The sequence below is a fragment of the Poecilia mexicana genome, unplaced genomic scaffold (genome assembly GCF_051168715.1).
Source record: "Poecilia mexicana isolate PSO_F unplaced genomic scaffold, ASM5116871v1 scaffold_11, whole genome shotgun sequence".
NCBI lineage: Eukaryota > Metazoa > Chordata > Actinopteri > Cyprinodontiformes > Poeciliidae > Poecilia > Poecilia mexicana.
This window is the reverse complement of record NW_028263380.1, coordinates 16,280,500-16,302,641: the sequence shown is the minus strand read 5'-3', so window position 1 is coordinate 16,302,641 and position 22,142 is coordinate 16,280,500. Positions and strand designations below refer to the sequence as shown.

Genomic DNA, 22,142 nt, shown 5'->3' with positions numbered 1-22,142 from the left:
AAAGTGTAAAGAAAATGAAAAGAATCTTAAAGAAGAAACATAGACATGGCAGCTTGGACTCCATATGTTGGGAAGAAAATGTATTGGAAACATTTGTAAGTATGTTGAAGAGTTTAAGGTAGAGATTTTATCAACATAGATGTTCTCAAATGGATTTAGGTCTGAACATTGACTGGGACATTATAGCACATGAATATACTTTGATTTACACGACTCCATTGTAGCCTGTTTCTTCCAGGATTGTTCTGCATTCAGCACTCATCTTCTCCATTTTTCTCTGACGAGTTTCCTTCTTCCTGGTGAAGAAAGTTATCCCCGTGTACAGTGCTCTACATTTTCTGGCCAAAAGGTTTCATTTTGGTTTCAAAGCACCACCTTCCTGTACATCAAGGGTCCACAGCCCACACTGGAAGAGAGGATTTATTTTGGGAACACGGAACCATCCGTTCCTGTTTTTCTGTACTTGACACATATGAAGATTTGCAGCTTGCAGGGAGCTGGGAGAGCAGCATGAGGCCCTGAGCAAATTTTTTTATAGTTGCTATCACCTCGGCTATCCAGCAGACGTTTTCCCTTAAACTATCAGTTCATGCAATTAGTTAAAAATGTATTTATATTACATCATTACTCCATAACACTTATATTTATAGAACATCCTTATGGAATCAACACCAAGTTTATCAGCCAGGCGATGAAGTTAGAATATAACAAACATGGAAGAACAGGGAAAATACTAAAAAGCATATACATTTTATGAATGTTGCAAAAGCTAAAAACAAGGCTTGAAAATAAATAAAAGTGATATACTGGTCAATATGCTGGTTATTGATGCTCTGCACATTTTAGGCAAGTTGCTAAAGATTATCAAATAATTTGTAATACAGAAATGCAGTTAAATATAATAAATAATTATAAATAACAGTATAACTCCAAGTTTCTAAGCATAATAATAATAATAATAATAATAATAATAATAATACTAAAAACACCTGATAATGTTGAAACTATCAGTCTAAACCAGTGGTTCCCAAACTTCTGAATCAAAGAATAAAACTATAATATTCTTTTATGTTAAAGTCCTGTATTTAATATGCTTAAAGTGTAAAATCTAAGCAGAAAACATCAATCTTTTTCTTATTTTAGGAAGCGTTTGTCTTTAACTTGAAAGATTTTGTAAGAAATATAGATTTTTTTCACTGGGAAGTCATAATTGCAGACAAAAGTACAGAACTAAGGAGCTCTGTTTAAATGATGTACCAGATTGATAATGTTCTCACTCATGCTAAGAGAAAAATAATAATTAAAAAACAGGAGTTTTGGCTCCGTCCCAGTGGAGATCTTCCCATTCATGGCAACATCCGGCCCCTCTGACAAAAGGCTTTTAATAGCCCCCACCAGTACACAAACACACAAACCCCCAGCTCCCCAGAAGATTTTCATAACAATGGACTAAAGCCCGAGATGGACCACAAATTATAGCAGAGCTGCACGTGCACACACGCATGAAAAGGCACAGTTTAATGGCTGCTCAGTTAGGCTGTCTGGAGACAATCCTGATTTAGGATTTTACAGGTTTGTCAGTGATTGCTTAGCGATTGATTGAAGCTGATCCAGTTCTTTATCTGGGCTTAACTGCATGTTTAAGGAGGCTAATTGTAAGAAAATTACTCGTTTTATTTTTTGAAAATACTTTTGTCCCAACATTTTGTTCATTCTGTCATAAACTCTGTGATTTATGATGTAACCTCGGCATAAACATAAAAAGAAAATTAGAAAAATGAGAATAAAATACATTTGGAAGAAAGAACAGAATGGATTTTGTTAGGATTCAACATGAGAGTGACGGAACAGAATCACTATCATAAAGCAAGTGAGTGTATTAATTAAAATATTTAATGTGGCCATTCGGATTTATGACTTGACCGTATCCTATTGTTTTTTATGTTGATCATTTTTTGCTGGTTTGGGAAGAAATGGAGAGAAATCGACTGCGTTTCTGTAACATCTTGCACTTATTCATCTTAATTGTAAGCTTTTAAAAGTTATTATGAGGTAACAAAAACTACAAACCCCATAATTAGAGGTGCCATCAATTGTCCAGAGATGAACAATGACCTGTTTGTCCCTTGATTTGTTTTCAAATGCTGAAATCAACATTTTCCCCTATTGATTAAATGCATAAGAACTAAGAATATAAATAACATAAATACATCAACCAATAGTACTGATGCTCTTTTTCTTTGTGTTTAAAAAAGGGACATGCTGCAATGCTTAAATAGGAAAAATAATTTCTTGTTGGATAAAAATTACTCTATTGATATTTCTGCATTATGACTTATGAGTTCAAACTTTTAGATGACAAAAAAAAGCTTTAAATAACAAAAAACATTTTGGCCAAAATCTAAATTTTCAGGTCAGTCTTCAAGGAAAGCCATAAGACTTGATAACCGGTCAGGAAGTGTAATCTAATCAGACCATCTCTACCCATGAAGGCAGCGAAGAAATAATTGTTGGAAGGAATTTTTCCCGGGACATTCAGACTTTCCTGGAAAACAGCTCCTCAAAATGGGTCATTGCATATTTAGGCAATTAAAATAAGAAAATTATTTGATATCCACTAGCAGCTCTTCCATCATGGAACAGTTACAGTTTGATTTTTAATTACCTACTAAAACCTAATGTCATTACTTGGTATAAATCACATCATATGCTGCAGGAAAGGGTTGAAGTTGAGTAGATTAGGTCACATTCTAGAGCTAAACATGATTAATTTAAGTTGACAAAGTTATATTTCATTTCAGTTATTAACTTTTTGTTTCATGTTTCTCAAAATATGACACAAAAATCAAAATATCTGAAGAAAATCTTAAATTTTCATTTGAATTGGGATGGATTTGGGGGTTTCCTGCATTTCTAAGCAACCCGAACTCAGATGTGTACACTTCTGTCCTTTGCTAAATAAAATAAACTTTCCTGCATTGAAAATATGTATTTTACATTCCTTGACTCACTTTTATAAGCTTAAGATTAGAGATAAGCCTCACGAGCAAGGGTGGGAGTGTTTTTGTGTCAAATGGAGAGGATCGAATTAGCATATTAATAGATGTTAGCTCCTCCTCCTCCACCATCAGTCCCCTCTGGATGGAGCACTCTCATTCCTCCCTCAACTTTCTTTCAGTTGTGTTGCTCTGTCCTCGTTTTCCTCTCATTCACATGGAAACAATCGCTGTATTCCTCCCCACCTCTGTCTCTGCTTCCTTTGTTTAGGCGGCTCAATCTGTCCTCTCACTTTCTGTTTCCGACAAAAGACGATAACTCTGTGTTTGTTTCTCTGTGAGCGCAGTAATTGCAGCTCCTTCTCTTTTGAGCACCAGCAGACTGAAGCTCCTCTGGATCAGTTCTGTATGAGCTGGATTTGGCTTTGTGTTCTCGATAAAGGAGGATTTTACCCAGCAACCTGGCGGATTTATTCTCTCCCCTGAGCAACAGTTGCTTGAAACTTTCACAGTGACCAAGACGAGGGAGGTCAAGCACAAAGCGTCGTATGAGTCTGAAAACCGACGATGTGTTTTCATCAGAGAAAAGACACTAAGGAGTAACTATGGAGCGGACAGGAAAGGAAAAGCATTGAAGTTTTGAGGGTCTCCAGGGAACCTTGTTCTGTGTGAACTTTGGATGAAAGAAAAATATCAAGAGGACAAGTTTTGTTGAGCTGAATCTCTTCCTGGCTCGGCCAACTCTGGAGCATTTTCATGCTGTTTTCAACACTTTAAAAATGGGCCTTCTGTCGATTTTACTCCGTTGGAAGTAACGTTTTGCAAACTGTTGTGTAAGAGCTACTTTGCCCCTTCCAGGATGTATTTTTGTGTAAATTAGCGTTTGGATTATGTAAGAGCCTTCTGAAAGGCATCTCAGGATCCTGCTGTGCTTGTTTATTTGACTTCGGCGCGTAGCGATGCGAGGCTGTGAAGCGCCGAGCTGCCTCTCCGTCCTCGGAGCAGACAGGCACAGGAAGGGGCAGACATGCGTTTCTATGGCGATGAGCGGCTGCAGTCCTTTCCCCTTGTGCTGGGACCGAGGTATGAATGAAATCTCCTCACAGCACACACTCAGAAACATGCAGCAAGGAGCATGAGACCACTCACACCCTGCGTGACATCTGACTCCATGGGAACAGGAGTTGGTATACCGGGAAAGCTACCAGTTCTTGCAGCAGACTGTGTGTTTGTATATGTCTGCGTGTGCGTGTGTGTGTGTGTGCACACCCTGTCCAGTCCTCCCAGGTGCAATTACCTTCCAAAACGTATCCATTTTCTTCTAATGGAGGACAAGCACAGGAAGGAAGGAAGGGAAGCAGAACAATGAAACTTGAGGCAGATCTGAAGCTCTGCTTTCTGATATTGACGACAGAGCAACACGTTTATGTTTCCAGATGAAGTTTACAGGAAGTGTGTCAATGTCAGAACTTCTTATTCAGGATAACATGGCCGCCTGTGGTGCATTGTCTGCTCTGGTTTATAGCTACAGTAAGAGACTTGGCCCTGGCTGCGATTGCGTCGCTTCATTTCTTTCTGGTATCTTATTGTTCATTGTTTTGTTTTTGGACACTTACTGTACAGCGTTTACGTCAAAAGTGACAGGAAGGCCAGAGTAGGAAAACAGAAGCGAGGAGGACTCAGATGTGCAACGTTAGCGCTGGAACAATCTGGAGTTGACAGTTGATTTTACCGTTCAACCAACAACTGATTTACGACGATCATTCAATATTTGTTTAATTTATGCTTTTGTCCCCATGTACCTTGTTTCTTTGATACAAAACAAAAGTCAGCAAATATCCCTACTGCTGCTATAGTGATAGAATGAAAATATTCTACTATATACCTCTATATTTCTCTCAAAGATTTTTTCCAGCAGCAAAATTTGACTTGTAAGTGAGGTTAAAGCACTCGGGGCTCATTTCAGCCAGCTGAACAATATGTCCAGCAACCAGCAGGGGAGGGGCAGTTCCATCATAATTATGTCAGTCTTATAACAAATGGCGAAAACAGTGGTCACTATGGGGCTCTTTAGTGTCCTCAGCTTTAAAGCCCGAGCCTTTTAACATTTTGTTGTACCGTACTGATCCATGCCTTTGCGTTTCATCCAAACATGATTAGTATTTCATTTTTTACCGTTTTGTTTGTGTCAGATCATCAGATATTTTTCACTTTACTACTTACCTCAGAACATATGTTCTAAAAAGCATGTGGCAGAAATCACTTCCCGCAAAACACGTTTTTTTCTTGAACTTTTACAGACTTTTAAAGTTTTGACTTATCATTTGCCCTTTTCTGGATACTATTTTCCTAATTGTTCAACTCAGATATTTTGTACTTAAAGAAATTACAAATAACAAATAACTCCACCTCAACAGATTTTAAATTTGTATTACAGTTATTGTGTTTTACACCTGAGGTTGAACTTAAACATCTTTGTTTTTGTTCTGGTAGGGTATTTAGAAACCTGAAAGTGTTTAAAAAAGTGAAAATGGTTTGCAAAACATTTCTAAAAAGGTTATAAACTGTAATTAGTGGACCATAACGACTCTTTATAGTCTGCTGACGTACCCAGATGACCCCAGATGAAAAATTCACATCAATTAAGAAGTTTTTTATTTTTTTTATTTTATGAGTTTAACTTTTGAAAATTCTAAAACATGGAAAATTTTAAAACTTCACTTTTACTTCTTCCTTTAACTTACCTCAGCTTTTTCTCTTTGAACCCTGCAGAATATGACAGACACCTAGCAGCGGCAGTCTCAGCAGGGAAAACCATGGCAACAGCCTATATGGACCCCAACCTGAACAATGCCTTCCTAGCAGGCGCCAAGTCTCGGCTGAGCGCAGGGGGATCGGACCGCACCATGGCTGGTTCCGTGGACAGGGTTCTGAAAGTCTTCCATTACTTTGAGACCAACACTGAACACAGCTTCTGGTCATCCAACATCAGATACGGAGATGCGACTGATGTCAGGGTAAGACACGCATTCACCTGTTAACTCCTACAGAGAAGGCTTTTTGTTCTGGAGATACTTTAAGTTAAGACATGTTGCAGTTTCCCGGTGTATGTCCCACAAATGGCTGAACCAGTAGTTCTAACAAGAACCAAGCACAACCCAGTAGTCTTACAAGTAAGCCTTTAAAGTAAGTTTGAGGTTTGCAACTTGCACGGAGGTTTTTGAAATTAAGCTTACAGTCACTACATGTAGGTGGTGTGATGTAACAGGTTTCCTTTCCGAGGTGTTAATCGCCCTGTTGCATATAATCCACAGAGGCTTTCTTGTTGTTGGTGCTTTCTGGGTTTGACCTGGAAGTTACAGCAATTGACCAAATAACAAAAAGTAACTGTATACATGAAAACATATGCAGCAGGAAAACTGATTACAGTAATGACATAAAATGACTCCCATTATATTTTACTTCTAAGACTTGTTAGAAGTTGCTAACAGTTACTATCATTCAAACAGAGGAACCCTTGAGTAAAAGTAAATTGTTTTTTTTAACATTCAGCTTGAGGCATGAATTCAAATATCACAACAGTTGTTTTAACACAACTTACCAGCTACAAACCTGCACCAGGAATTCCGTATAACACATCAGTCATATACAAACTAAAAAGAAGTGATCCAAGAACTGAGCCTTGGGGGACACCTGTATACATATATTTTTTGAAAGAAGGATTTACAACATAACATTAAAAGTTCATACTCTGAAGCAGAGTAAAAAGTGAACATTTTCTGATGTTTTTGCAGCTTGTGGTCCAAGCTGTCAGCTCTAACAACAAAAACTCACCACAAGCAGCTTTCCTGCTTGCATGCATCTTGAGGGGCCAATTTTTGTGTATATTTAAGCCGTATTGAAGCACGCTTTTCATTTGAACCATGACAGAAAGTACCTAACTCATTGTGAATTGTTAGTGGTCATGCAGAATATGTTACTGCATATATCCGCCCCACTCTTCTCCTTTAATCCCCATCTTCTTTGGTATCTAGGTCAGAGCCCCCAGCCTTTTTCATGGCAACACGCATGGTTCTCTAAGCATTATTATGGACGTATGATGTCTGCCAAGTTGTTTGGGTAGGGGCCTCATGTTAAATCGCTTGGAGTCAAAAAATGTACACAAACACACACACACTTCGTGACCCGAAACAAAATGTAAGATGTGAACATAATCACCCTTGGAAGTGTTTGGTGGAGCAGAGCTGAATGTTTGATTCTGTACAGATGTGCAGGTAGACTGAAGAAAAAAATGGATAAACAGATTAGTTTAGCCTGGTAGACATTCCTACCTTCTAACTTATTTTTTCTGGTCCTTCATGAATGCAGGGGATCATCCAGAAGATTCTGGACATCAACAAGGTCCGTTGGACCTCATGCTTTGGCCTCCGACTCAGCAACAGCCAGTCCAGAGACCAAATGCACTGGCTCCACCCGGACATGGGTGTGTCCCACATCAGGGAGAAATACGAACAGGCACGGCCCAACGAGGAGTGGAGGTAGGACGGGTCGGGCAGGACAGGGGACCATGTGATTAAATTCAGCCTCGTCTCTTCTGTTTGGGCGACACGAGGCTAGTTTACTCAGCTGTAATGATGTGGTGTGTGGAGCACCTGTGTCCAGCAAGACAAGCATGGGAATTACAGACAACGCAAAAGGCTTACAAAGCAAGTTTTCCAGTATAACTGAATACAATAAGTTTGTTTTTGGTTTGTTTTTCAACAAGAGGAGTGAGAACAGTTTATCTTTCAGTCTTTTTGGCAACTAAAGTGAGTTCTGTCCACATTCATTGCAATTTTTTTTTGTTAAGGTGTTTTTTTTTTCATTTTAATGTTAAAAAACAGTTTTACTGTACCATATGCAAAGAAAAGATACTTAAAAAAAAAAAATAATAATTTTTTTTATTTTTTCGACCATATATATATATATATATATATATATATCTGGTCATGCTCTGGTCATGCTTAATAAATGTATTGACTTTTTTTTTTTTTTTTTTTTTTTACATTTACTTGATTGTCACGTCTTGATTTGAACTATACCCATCAGTATTTTGGTGTCCGACTGACTGACTAAATGCATCCTCATCCCAGTATCAAAGCAAAGTCATTTCACAATCGTTTCTACTTTAGACAACCTCACTTCCAGATTTAACTGGGCATTTGGGCCTTCAACTGGTTCTGATGCCAAACAACGCACTAAAACTGCATTTTTTTTTTAAATAAACAAAATAAAAGCACCAGAATTCATAAAGTATTCTTTATTAATTGTTGGGTCTGTCGAGACTGAGAAGGAATTGAATATCATATGAGAAGTGTGAAGGAACCCTGTAGCCAAAAATTATTTGTGCCCTCATTAGACAAAAAGCAGCAAATATTTGCTGAGTCACATTTATCTTATGTTTTGTACGGTAGCTGTAGAGATCTGTTATGATTCACATTTAATTTACAGTAATGATGGATGAGTAAAAATATACCTGTATTAAAGAGTTTTAGGGAAGAGGATGGTTTTGTTTGCATCTTAAAAAGCACATTTTTAGGAAGCCTGAGATTAACCTCTCCAGTTGGTCTCCTGCTTTGGGTTGGCGTGACTTTTATGGGCGTTCAAAGTCACCCCACTAATTTAGTGTCAGCAGTCTGTCACGCAGCACTCTACGGTGGCTGATTTATTTGCAAACAGCATCAGAAAAATTGGCGTGACCTGAGTGTTTTTTAACCTTGTGTGTGGGGCTGTTCAGCTTGGATGTTAAGGCTGTGGCATATATTCACTTTATTGCGGCCGTCTTGGTGCTAATGCTGCTGTGAGGAGGAGACCTTTTCTCTGTGAACATAAAGACGGAGCGAGAAGCAGATGTCTGCTTTGTCTCGCTAAGTCAACAACATTCTCTTTGTTTGCATCTCTGTCAATGATGCTGGTTTACAATCCTCATTTGTATTCTTTCCCTGAGTGGTGATGTTTTTTAATGCAGTTTGTCCTAAATCCTTTCTGGTTCTTCTTCTGCCTTTTGCTTGTTTGTATTTGTAGAATAATTATTTCTTTCTTAAACTTGTGAGAGTTTCCTTTTCTTGTTCCCAACTAACAAGCGTCTGGGTGTTTGCACATTATTTATGATGGGCAATCTTACATTTGCGTAATTAAAGAGGTTCATAATTTATGCAAATCAATCCATCTTTTCAGCTGTGAAAAGTGCTGAAGTTTTAGGTTTTGCCTTCTTCTCCTGTAGGTATGAGCTAAGGATTCGCTACCTCCCTAAAGGCTTCATCCAGCAGTTTACAGAAGACAAACCTACACTCAACTACTTCTACCATCAGGTACACAACCACAACATCTAGATGGTGCATTGAGCTTTTTCACATTTTGCCATGTAACAGCCACAAACCTCAGGACTTTATTTATCAAACCAATGCAAAGTAATGCATAATTGTGAACCTAGGGGCAGATAATGCATATTTTTCACAAGTTATTACAAATAAAAATCTGCCATTTTCAACCATTTGACTCCAGAGTTACAGATAATGGCAGCATTAAATCAGAGATGCAACCAAAAGACAGTTTGTACCTCTGGAAGAACTGCAGAAATTCACACCTCAGGTGGAAGATTGTTGGGAGGACAGCTATTAGTTTGGATGCAAAAATGGCTTTCTTATGAAAGCCAGAAGAAATGTGCAAAAAGACCTGTTCACATTTTGCCAGTAGAGCTCAGCAAACACGAGGAAGATTGAACTGTACTCACTTCATTTGACCAGAAACACACAGTCCTCATTTGAAAACTTGGCGGTGGCACCGACATGCCTAGAGGATTAGTTTCTTCAACAGGGACAGGGAAGGCGGATGGAGTTTAATGCAGGGCGAAGCTGGAAGAAAATCTGTGGGAAACTTCAAAAGTGTTCATCTTCCAGCAGGACAACCACCCTGAATATTCATCCAGATCTATAATGATATGAAATCAAAGTATATTCTTTAGTTAGAATGATCTATTTTCATAAAATCCCAGTGCATTTCACTCAAGTTTACATTTGTAATGTGACAAAATGTGAAAAAGGTTCAAGGTTTGTAAATATTTTTTTTGCAAGGCGATGTAGTCTTTGGTTGTTGGCCGCCAGCGCTGAGGCATATGGCGGTGCTGGAAGAATGTCTGTTTGGTTTCAGATAATCTGGGTCAGTAAAACTTGTGGGAGAAACTCGACTCTAAGATAAAAAGCGCTGGATATTTATGTTTCTTTCAGGTGAAAAATGACTACATGACACAGTATGGAGATCAGGTGGAACAAGATGTAGCGCTCAAGCTGGGCTGTCTGGAAATCAGGTAAAAAAAAAAAAAATCATTATAAAGCGATTCCTGGTGACTAAAAAGCAGCAGTATTCTTTGCTAAGATTTAATTTGGTTTGCTGGAGTCGTTTCCGTGTCAGTCGGTCTGCCTCTGAGCTGCACTAATAACTCACGCCAGTATTAGTAAGTGTGTTTAATTCATTATTCAGAGCAGCAGACGTTTCTCAGATAGGACTTCAGTGAAGCTTCGTGTTTGTCTTCTCTTCAGACTGAATATAGTTTAAGATGTCCATTTAAAGTCAAGTCCTTTTTTGATTGCCAACTAGTGTTGTCAATTATCTGACCGTTTTTATTCTGGTGTCCCACTTGTTTCGCTTCCAGGAGGTTCTTCAAAGAGATGAGAGGAAATGCTCTGGACAAGAAGTCCAACTATGAACTACTGGAGTAAGTGTTTCTCCTTTGTCCCTGTGCCAAAAAAGAGGAAGTAGAAACCAGAAATGTGTCTCCTTGCTTCCCCCAGCAACTCAAAGTATGTCCAAATAAGCATGTTTCTGCCTGGAAAACGTACTTGGGAATCAAGTAGCAACAGTTGTTTGAATTGAAGGTCATTATTCGTTTAAAAAAAAAACGGCACATAAATCTGGAAGTGCTAAATCTTTACACCAGCTGCAGTCAGATGGTGAAGAGAAAACTTCCTGAACTCTTTCAGAAAGTTTTTGCCTCCATGTTTGGCTCTCCTGTTGTCCCACTTTGGGCTCTTTGGTCAGTGGCTGTGAATGAAGCATTAACAAAGCGAGGCCTAAATTAGGCCCGGCTCTGACACGTCCCGACTCTTAACGAGCTGCTCACTTGCATTGAAAGGTTTCCCTTTGAACCTCTGCCTAACGAGCTTTCCAATTAACAGAGAAGAATGTCCGCTGTTTCTTCACTGGATCACGTTGTCACTTTGTGTTCTCTTCGTCCTTCTGCCTGTTTTTTCCTCCCAAGCTGCTCCTCTTTTGTTTCGCCTCTGTGTCCCTTGCTGTCTGTCTCTCTGTTGATTGGAAAAAGATGTAGTGTCATGCATATTTTAAACAAGCAAGACAGAAGAGAGGAAGAGCTGACAGTTGGCCAAAAGGGACTGCTAGGTCCTTGCTTAATAGTTGAAGACAGAAATCTTCGTTTTATTTTAGGGTTTTTTATGATGCTGCTTGCTTCAGTCGGTCCTTATCCGTACATTTAAATTGATTTGAAAAAAGGTGTTGCATAAAATGCTATCCTCCTTGATTGTCTCATTGGACACATAGTGATTTTAAACCATACCTCGCACTTACAAAGAGCCAGACTTCCTTGTAATATTTAAAGTGGGGTCCTTGGATCTGACCGCAGCAGCATAAGCAGTCTGTGGTTTTAAAAAAGATAGTTGTACATCGAAATACTTTCTCCCAGCAAATAAATAGCTTCTGAAAGCCGTCACTTTTATGAAACAAGAAAAGACCTGAGCTACATCGTCTTTCATTTGATCATCAACTGTGTAGACCAAGTTTTCAGATCATAGCTCGTTGTGAATAATGAGCAAATTTCCGTCTGTCAGACTATCAGAATGCAGCAGTTATGCAGTATTTTCTAGACAATCAAATGAAATGGAAGCCAATTGTACCTTTGCGACAAACTGCTGTTAAAATTTTTAAGTATCAACTTTAAGTTCATTCTCCATGAAGTTGTCTTTGATTCACATGAAAGCGTTTCGACAGGCAGAGAAATACAACAGCAGTGTAACGTTAAAAAGAGGAAGTTTGTCATTATAACAAGATTTATTTCTCTTTAAAACCAAAATATGTTCTTGTTGAAACGAGAACATATATCTGAAAGGTAGCACCTCGCAGGATGTTTTAGTGTCGTCTAGAAGAAGAGGCAATTTTTTTTCCAGTCAGTAAAAGCATTGAGTCTTGGCACATTAACAAACAGGTGGAGGTGACAACAACACCACTCTTTGATGTTGAAGTTATTACTGAGTAAAGGAGACTCAAAGTCGAGGTCAGAGAAAGCATAAAAAGCCATAAGAGTAACTTTAAAAGTAAATCGTATTAATATGCTAATTATGCTAATCGCTAAGCCTCATTTTTACAGTCTGCTCTTTCACACAGAGGCATGACATCACTTCTGTTATTCACATGAATAGTTAATGAACACTCAGCCTTCTAGATTATCTTGTCTTGAAATAAATATTTTGAAGGTTGTTTGTAAAGAGACAGAAATTGCCTATAAAAGTCTGATCAGTGCCGCTGTTTATATCTGAACGATTGATTAGTTTAAGAACATGCAGTGAAAATGGTCCAAACTAACTACAAATAACTGATCTATCTTTACTTTCAAACACTTCGCTAATACTGAAGCTAGCTCAGCCTTCAATCTGGCATTGTCTATGTATGGTGCATTTATTGACTGGAGAAATATTGGATTTTTAGGTGTCTGTGTGGAAGCCACTTATCAGGGCAAGTCAAACATAATATCGTCTCATTCTGGTCCCCAGATGACCTCCTGTTGCTTCTCTACATATTAGTGACAAGTTGGGGTTGAATCCATTTTAGTTGAAAGGTCAGGTGATGGGTGTTTCTGTTCCATAAAATAAATCTGATTATGTCAGGATCATATTCATCCTATTTCTTCAGACTTGCATGGAGATGTCATCTTTATATATATTTGTTATAAACCCATAAAACACTTTTTTTTTTTTTTTTTTTTTTTTGCTGAATTGGAGTCAAAAGCTAATAAGCACAAACCCCCTTAACCCTTTCATGCATAGCTGTCACTACAGTGGACAGGTATCTAATATCCATTTTCTTGTGGTTTTTGAAGGTTTTTATGTTATAAATGCACACCGATTACTGAAGTGGACACTAATGCATCATAAAATACGCTTATCAACTACTGGCCATCAGCTGCAAATGCAAGAAATTATTTTGGTTAAATCCAATATGGCCGACAGACAAAAAAGCACGCAGATAACCCCTAAAGAATAATACTACTGATGTATTTTTCAAATAACAACTTTGTATTTGTAGAAAATTACAATTGATCACCCAAAAAAATTAATTAAAATAAAAAGTTTTTTTTACAAAAAATTTCCCCCCCCTATTTTTCCCTTTTTTTTAATGCCTTAAGAAAATCAAACAGAATTTGGTAAAAAAAATCCTGACACAAAGGATCATAATTCATGCATGAAAGGGTTACGCCTGATTTACTTGTCCACTGTGACACAGAGACAAGAACAGCCTTAACCCAGTAATGGGATATTTGCTCATACTTTTTATGATGCTGGAAACCTGAAGGCAGATGCAGCTTAAAGTCTGACATAAACAATCCTCTAACAAACATGCACCCGGCTCTGCGATGAAAAACAGGTCTTTCATGTTTGCCTCTGGTTTCTTGGCCATATATTTCCCACACATTTTTAGCAAAGTACTGTAATGATGCTGTTGTGTAATATTGATTGCGGAAGTGACCTTTGTCGGAGAAAAGATGATGTAACCTCCCTCGGCTTTTCCTTGCTCCCTCTTCGCTCCTTTCTTTCCTCCTTCTGGAGTACTCATATTTTCCTCTAAGGAATATGAGTCATTAGTTAGCTTCCTGCTATAACACCACACATCTTTCTTGGTCACTAAGATTCCCCTTTCTCCACTCTGGCCTGCATCACTCACTTTCCCTGCAAATTTCAGGACTTTATATCCATTTCCAAGCTCGGATGAATGAAACCTTCCTGTTTTTACTCTAATACCTGTCTTGCCATGTCTCTCTCTCTCTCTTTCTCTCTCAAAGTGTCACAGCAGAGGAAATTTAGACAGCTGAGATCAGATAAAGAGAGAAATGTGAGCCATTTAACATTCCTCGTGTGATTACAGCGCTCTGATCTCTGCTTCTTTCTTCAGGAAAGATGTCGGTCTGAGGCGGTTTTTCCCTAAAGATCTGCTGGACTCTGTCAAGGTGAGATGGTTTGTCCATATAAGGAGAGGCACACTTCATATGCTTAAAGCTGCTTAAGCAGACGCGTGTTCTTGTTTTGCTTTACAATGTTTGTGAAAGAAACAGAACAAATCTTTAAGCTTGGTCTCTTGCATTGCATCTCAGCTGTTTATTGTGTGCATTCCCAACACTTGAGCCACTGAAATAGTTTGTCTTATTTTTTTTTTAGTCGTATAACAGGAATACCTGCAAGCAGAGACAACAGCACTCTCTTGTCTGCAGCAAAAGAGGCAGAAAACAGTAAAATCAGATCAACAGCATCTATCTTGGCATTAAAGAATGTTCAGGCTGAAAGAGTAGTGAAAACAATGAAACTATGCAAAAAATTTAATCCATTTATCCCAATGTCGTGTTAACAAAACTACATTCAAGGTCCATATCTTGAACCAGTATCACACCTTGGTGTTTTAATATTTTTTTCCCCCAGTGACCTGAAGAAGAATGAAACTCCCCTCAAACCTACAGGAAACTTGCCAGATTAACAGCTTCTAATATATCCAAATAAAAACACTTTAAAGCCCTACTACATTACTTTAACTCAAGGATTTACTCCCTTTGTCTCGGCAGCAGGAATAAATAGTTTAAAATATAACAGTGAAAGTTTGAACTTGGGTAGCTGGAAGATAACGATAATAAAAGTGAAACAGTAAAAAAGTGTTTTGCAACTCGTCCGGCACAAAGCTTCACCTTGAAGGCTCGGGGTAGCACCAGCAATGCCCCCTCACTACCAGGGCTGTTTTCTGGGGTAAATTTATACCTGGATAATCTGCTTTTACCCCAGTAGGCTTATTAATGACCCCAACAAAAACTACTCTGGTAGATCCTGCAGTTAAAAAGCACCGTAATTACTTCAGTCTTGACTCCCACCAGCTGGTGTCACAATTCTCCATCTGCTCGATTAGAGTAGCTCAGTTTCTACTGCGTGACGCTGCTTCTGCAGGATCCCTCTTAAATAAATAAAGTTTCCAGATCGTAACATCTGGTATTTGATGTGTTGTCAAGGAAAAAAAAAATAGAAATAATAAAAAAACAAATCACTAAAATTTAAACTTCTTTCAAGCGGTAAGTGCATGGAAATTTGGAAAAGGGGATAAAGTTGCTTTTGTTTCTTTACTTTTGAAGAAGGCTGTGGTCATGTTCACTTAGTAATAAATTCAGTAACCAATTAAAGAGTTTTCACTGAAATATATTTCAAACTGAACTGATGTTACCGTGAAATAAAAGAAGTGTGTGTGTGTGTGTGTGTGTGTGTGTTTTTGCATGATGAAAGGTGTCGGTGATAAATTTACGGCACGTGTTTATGGGGAGATCTTTGTGCGTCTGCGTGTCTCTCGGTATTAAAAGTCTCAGTGACCCGAAAAGGTCCCGATGTCAGCAGGCGGGCAGACAGATGCTCTGCAGAGGGAGACGGAGTCTGTGACGGTACACGCTCGCGTATGTACGCACGTTGTGTGTGTGTGACCTTTGGGTCACGGTTAAACCCACTCATTCATCCCAACAATGAGGAGGAAGGGGGAGGTGTTGTTGTGCAGCTTCTCCCCCGTTCTCTCCCTCTTCTGCCAGTCCAGCAGGGCCGACTCTCCTCTCATCACCTGCCTTCCTTCTTTACCTTCTTTGTCTTCTTGTTCACTGAAAATGCCCTCCGTTTTCTCCCATTAAGTCTGTTTCTTTAAATCATAAAGTCGCGACAATTTATCAGTTTATAAATTGATGAATATGGCATTATTATCTTGTATGCAAACCGAATGACCTGTCAGTCGTTGTTTCTAATACTTTTGATCATATTATCAGTGTAAGGCAGACGAACCGATTCTGGTAGAGTTGGACTAAGTTGACATTTGTGCTGCTTTTTACAATTCACACATGTTCACATGTGTGCGGGGGTCCGAACAGGGAGGGAGCGCAGCTGCCATTTACTTTTCTGTCGTTCGCTCTGCCGAAAGGGAACCGTGGTCATTTAATGAGATTATTCTCCCTCAATAGACTCTGCTCGTGCACACACGCACATTCAGCCCGGAGCAGATGGCTGCTGTAGTAAACAGTAACTTATGTTAGCTGTTATAAAGAGCAGAGTCTGTTCATTGGTATCGACAGCGGGTTTAGTGAAAATGGCCTCTGGAGATCAAAGTTTGAAGCAGCCGCAGCTTGATTTGACAAGCTTGTCGCTCTCGTCGGATGAATAACATATTGAAATACCGTGTCATGGTGTTAAAGTGGCTTCATTAGCTTGTTCCTTTATTGTCATGGACTCTTAATAATAAAACACTGGCCTTATTGTGTTAAGTTTTAAAGTAAACTGGGAGACGGGGTGGGCAGTTTGATGATATAATGTGCTGAGGGTTTAGGATATGCTGACAATCCACTGCAACTTTCTCAATCAGTTTTTCATGTGGAAAGAGAGACTGTGTTGACATTTGCAGCTTTCTCAAAAGGGAAGATTTCTCTAGTTTCACATCTAACATCAGCTGTTTGTTTTCGCAGGAAATATTTGTGAATAAATGACAGATGTTTCTAGAATGTTTTGAAAACTATTGAATTACCTAATTGATCACAGTAAATCTGGAGAATTTTTTTTTTGCTTCAAGTTTGTGCATGTTCACTATATGATTGAATATTTTTAGTCAAAAGTCTGTGTCTCCTTATAAAAACATAAACATTTGAAAATGCAAAAAAAAAAAAAGAAAAACACACAAAAAACAGTGATTGTTAGCGCACTCTTTGTTACTGCAGCTATGACTTTATATCTGATTTTCTACGAAACCTTGAAGTTAGGGATCACCGGCAAATTTAATTCTGGAATTTGACTTATTTGTTTTCCGTATGTGGATCATTATGAAAAAAATGTAACTCAAAAATATTTGAGTTTTGACTTTACTCCTTTTTTCATGATCAGAAAGATAAAAATCAAAATTTCTGAAAAATAAAGCCTCTCCTTTATCTTTGACTGATTATCAAGAACTCAAATGGTCAGATTTGTTGGACAAAAACTCAAATTGGGAACTGAACTAATTTTTAAAAAATATCAATTTCTGCTTTTTTTTTTAGCCTAGGTGATCTCTTAAAAATTAGAGGGAGTTGTTGTTAACCTAGCTTGCCTTTTAAATAAAAAAAAAACTTAGAAATTTCCATTTTCTTTTTTCTTTTTTTTGATCAATTTGTGGAAACAAAACTTAAGGTAGTAAGGGCTAAAATCTGCAATTTAAAGAATCTATATTTGCTCAGGTTAACCCAGATTTGACTAATCTACCTAATCTAAGATAGTAGAGATGGGAAGAAAGAAGTGGGAAATAAGTACAGTTTCTATAACATATAGAAACTAAAACCCAGATTGCTAAATGTTTTCTTCACATAAATATTAAAAAATATTATAAAAACTGACAGAAATCTAGTAAGTTTACTCTGGAAAAGTGTGGTATTTGGAAATGGAAAACGTTGTAGGAACCGTATTAAATGCACATCAGCCATGATGGATCTTAATGTTGGTAATCAGCACTGAGTGACAGTTGGAGAGTTTGCTGGCGTAGCCACGGCTAGCATGGTGATATGGAGGCTGATAGCCAGCTGCAGTGCTTCCTCTCAGGAAGGGTGGACATTTTTGTGTGTTTGTGGTGGAATTCTAGGAATTAAAACAGCAATCCTTTCTGGAGCACGAACAGCACTTAAAAACATGCAATCCTGAGTGCATTTTCACATCTGCCATTGTTGATGTGTGAACACTGGGGTATTGTTGGGAAACGTGTGTATCTGAGTGTGTATTGTGTTGATCTGTTGATTCCCCTGAGCTTAGCAACTGGACAGCTGGCAGCAGCGCTCTGTAATGCTCAAAACTGGACTCTACAGTATTTACATTTGAATTATACATTTTTACTGCAGCGATTCAAAAAGGTTTTGATGGACTTGTCTGCAGTTTTGTGATGCTACAACCATAAACCAGCACGTTTTAGTGCATTGGTCCAACCCAAAATAGCTCACAATTATGAGGCGAGAATACTTTGCAGTTTTTACCAAAATTTTTACAAGTAAAAATAAAACAAAAATCTGTTGTGCATTTCTGTTCAGTTTTGCTTCTTCAAATGCATAAGTTCAAATTTTACATGCAAGCCACAAACTTTTTGAGTTACATTTGGATGCATGTGAAGTATGACTGAGTGTAAGTGTTTTGATTGTCTTTATTTTCATTCTCATCATAAGTAGGTAAGGTTTTGTAAATCATGTAGTATTGTTCCTAGATAGATTTACCACCATCTGTCTGCTCTTCAGTGACGTAGAGCACACTTTAAAAAAAAAAAAAAAAAAAAACTTTTTAGGTCAGCTCTACAATCTACTCTAGAAAGATTAGTTTATTATGTGTGAAGTAATTTAGAGAGTCCCTGAATAGGCCAAGGCATTGATGTTTAGTTTTGTAACTAATATGGTCAGAGTGCCTTTGTTTAGCTATTGATCCGAGCTGAGAATGAAGTGCAGAGGTCAGTTTAATTGGAAACAGAGTGGACTATTAGTCAATCAATGTCTGTGGCTGTACATTCGTGCAGGGAGATAAAAATACAGCCGCCTCTACTTCATCCTGTCAGACAGTTTTTTTTTATTCATCTATTTTTTTTATCCACCAACTACATAAGAGTTTTTAAAAAAAACATATTTTCTCACTGTTCCTGCTTCTCTCCAGGCTAAAACCCTCCGGAAGCTAATCCAGCAAACATTCAAGCAGGTGGCCAACCTCAACGACGAGCAGTGCATCCTCAAGTTCCTGGAGATACTCGCACCGATTTACCGCTACGACAAAGAGTTATTTAAATGTGCCCTGGGGGTAGGTGTCTCCCACGTTACTCCTGAGAAGCAGGACTTGGTGTCCCTCTGTGTGCTGCAGAAGCGCTAGATTGACCCCTGTTGGTGGCATCCGGTCCTGCATTTAGTCTTTTTTTCTTTTTCTTTTTTTTCCGTCTCTTACAGTCCAGCTGGGTGATTCAGGTAGAGTTAGCCATCGGGCCAGAAGAAGGCATCAGTTACCTCACTGATAAGGGATCAACGGTAAGTATCAGATGCACACTTACTAATAAAGACTCTGTTTCATAATTTTACACTCTGTTATTGTGATCTGTCACTTGAGTTTGCGGTTGCAATGTCACAAAATATGAAAAAGACACCGACGTGCTTTTGGCATTGTGGATTTCAGCAAAATCGATCAATCGCAATCATTGTAACATATTGCTGAACCATTTCATTTTTTTTCTTGTGCTTCTCTGTCTCCAGCCAACACATTTAGCAAACTTTAACCAAGTCCAGTCCATCCAGTACTCGGCTATGGAGGAGAAAGACAGGAAAGGCATGCTGCAGCTGAATGTAGCTGGAGCTATGGAGGAGAAAGACAGGAAAGGCATGCTGCAGCTGAATGTAGCTGGAGCTGCTGAGGTACTGTCTGTCTGTCTGTCTGTCTGTCTGTCTGTCTGTCTGTCTGTCTGTCTGTCTGTCTGTCTGTCTGTCTGTCTGTCTGTCTGTCTGTCTGTCTGTCTGTCTGTCTGTCTGTCTGTCTGTCTGTCTGTCTGTCTGTCTGTCTGTCTGTCTGTCTGTCTGTCTGTCTGTCTGTCTGTCTGTCTGTCTGTCTGTCTGTCTGTCTGTCTGTCTGTCTGTCTGTCTGTCTGTCTGTCTGTCTGTCTGTCTGTCTGTCTGTCTGTCTGTCTGTCTGTCTGTCTGTCTGTCTGTCTGTCTGTCTGTCTGTCTGTCTGTCTGTCTGTCTGTCTGTCTGTCTGTCTGTCTGTCTGTCTGTCTGTCTGTCTGTCTGTCTGTCTGTCTGTCTGTCTGTCTGTCTGTCTGTCTGTCTGTCTGTCTGTCTGTCTGTCTGTCTGTCTGTCTGTCTGTCTGTCTGTCTGTCTGTCTGTCTGTCTGTCTGTCTGTCTGTCTGTCTGTCTGTCTGTCTGTCTGTCTGTCTGTCTGTCTGTCTGTCTGTCTGTCTGTCTGTCTGTCTGTCTGTCTGTCTGTCTGTCTGTCTGTCTGTCTGTCTGTCTGTCTGTCTGTCTGTCTGTCTGTCTGTCTGTCTGTCTGTCTGTCTGTCTGTCTGTCTGTCTGTCTGTCTGTCTGTCTGTCTGTCTGTCTGTCTGTCTGTCTGTCTGTCTGTCTGTCTGTCTGTCTGTCTGTCTGTCTGTCTGTCTGTCTGTCTGTCTGTCTGTCTGTCTGTCTGTCTGTCTGTCTGTCTGTCTGTCTGTCTGTCTGTCTGTCTGTCTGTCTGTCTGTCTGTCTGTCTGTCTGTCTGTCTGTCTGTCTGTCTGTCTGTCTGTCTGTCTGTCTGTCTGTCTGTCTGTCTGTCTGTCTGTCTGTCTGTCTGTCTGTCTGTCTGTCTGTCTGTCTGTCTGTCTGTCTGTCTGTCTGTCTGTCTGTCTGTCTGTCTGTCTGTCTGTCTGTCTGTCTGTCTGTCTGTCTGTCTGTCTGTGAGTGACCTACCTACCTACCTCCTTCCTTCCTTCCTTCCTTCCTTCTGGACATAATTCAGGTCATCTGCCCTAGGTGTAAATATTGTTCTCCACCAATCCTGATATGCAAATATTAGGCTTTTTTTTCCCTCTTCTTTTGTATATCGAAGAAAATAGGTCATTTAAAATCCACAAAGATTTAATTAACGACTGCCCTTTATGTTTTTACAACAAACTTTAAAAAAAAAACTATACTTTAATGTGCACTGCCTGCGACATTTATTATAAGAAGTTTAAGAAGCGTTAAAATAAATGTAATAAATGTATTTTTATTGCAGATGCACAATCTCACTCTGAAACTTTCATAAAAATCTTCTCTTTATGTAGTTGGAAACAAATCCTCTGGCACATTTATTAGTACATATAATAATCTCTAGTTACTTTAGTTGTAAAGTGAATGAGGGTACAGTCTATTGAGGGAATCTACGTTGCAGTCAGTTGTTTTAGAGGCAGCCCAGGAAAAAATCACAAAAAAACTTTTGTTTTCTACCATCACAAATGTAAACATGGAGTTTGTTAATCTCTGGTGGGACTCACTTGTTGGGATAAAAAAAAAAAAATTGGGTTTCTCTACATCAACAAATCATGCCAGCTGTTAATGGATTATCTGTATTACTGCGGGCCTGCTTGTCTTCAAACGGCACAGAAAACCTTGGCATCATAATCTCACAAGAGTTCTGTAGAACTTCAGTAGAATTTCTACAGAATTTAAATTCCTAATTTTAAAATTCTGTCCTGTTGACCAAAGAGGGGACTGTGATTTTTCCTCACTGATTTAAAAAAATAAACTTAACCACAGGTTGTTGCCCTTGCTGAATTAAAATGCCCAAACTGAAGGTTTTGTTCTTCGATAAGAAAAATATTGTATTACTGAGGATTTTCACACATGTGGCTGGAGTTGTATATCATTTGTCTTTTCCATTTCGGGGTTGATGCTATAATTTTGATGTCTGGAGGTTAAGCACTGTGGAAACAGGAAAAGCATGTCGCTCCATGTGTAACATCTAAGCAATGCTTTGATTAACTTGAGTCAGTATTGGTTTATTGGTGTTGGAAGCACAGGATTTACAAACACATCGTTGGTGCTGTTTGTCGGAGAATAGTTTTTTCCCTGGTGTCAGAGGCAGCTGGAAACCACATGGATTAAACTTTCTGCCTATTAATTGATCGTACGTGTGGGTATATCTTTGTGTGAGATCATCTCTCTCTCTCTCTGTGTGTGTGTGTGTGTGTGTGTTTGCTCGTACAGCCTCTCACAGTTACAACAGCGTCGCTCACCACGGCGGAAAACTTGGCTGATTTGATTGATGGTTACTGTCGGCTCGTCTCCATGGAAACGCACTCGTTCATTGTCAGAGTACAGAAAGGTGG

General features: G+C 38.9%; 1 protein-coding gene across 6 annotated transcripts in view; it reads left to right on the top strand.

The window, feature by feature from the left end:
* Positions 1-22,142, top strand: part of ptk2aa (protein tyrosine kinase 2aa) — a 69,650-nt gene that overhangs the window by 22,728 nt on the left and 24,780 nt on the right. For 2 of the 6 annotated variants that reach the window (XM_088010278.1, XM_088010279.1), the window contains 10 exons: positions 5,769-6,013; positions 7,365-7,534; positions 9,259-9,346; positions 10,262-10,341; positions 10,687-10,749; positions 14,214-14,268; positions 18,974-19,114; positions 19,258-19,335; positions 19,558-19,716; positions 22,021-22,138. In XM_088010278.1, coding sequence (XP_087866404.1) covers positions 5,813-6,013; positions 7,365-7,534; positions 9,259-9,346; positions 10,262-10,341; positions 10,687-10,749; positions 14,214-14,268; positions 18,974-19,114; positions 19,258-19,335; positions 19,558-19,716; positions 22,021-22,138 — 1,153 coding nt within the window. In that variant the 5' untranslated portion in view covers positions 5,769-5,812. Of the gene's footprint in view, positions 1-3,068; positions 4,080-5,768; positions 6,014-7,364; positions 7,535-9,258; positions 9,347-10,261; positions 10,342-10,686; positions 10,750-14,213; positions 14,269-18,973; positions 19,115-19,257; positions 19,336-19,557; positions 19,717-22,020; positions 22,139-22,142 lie in introns of those variants that run through there. The other 4 variants (XM_088010275.1, XM_088010276.1, XM_088010277.1 and 1 more) reach the window with 4 other exon arrangements.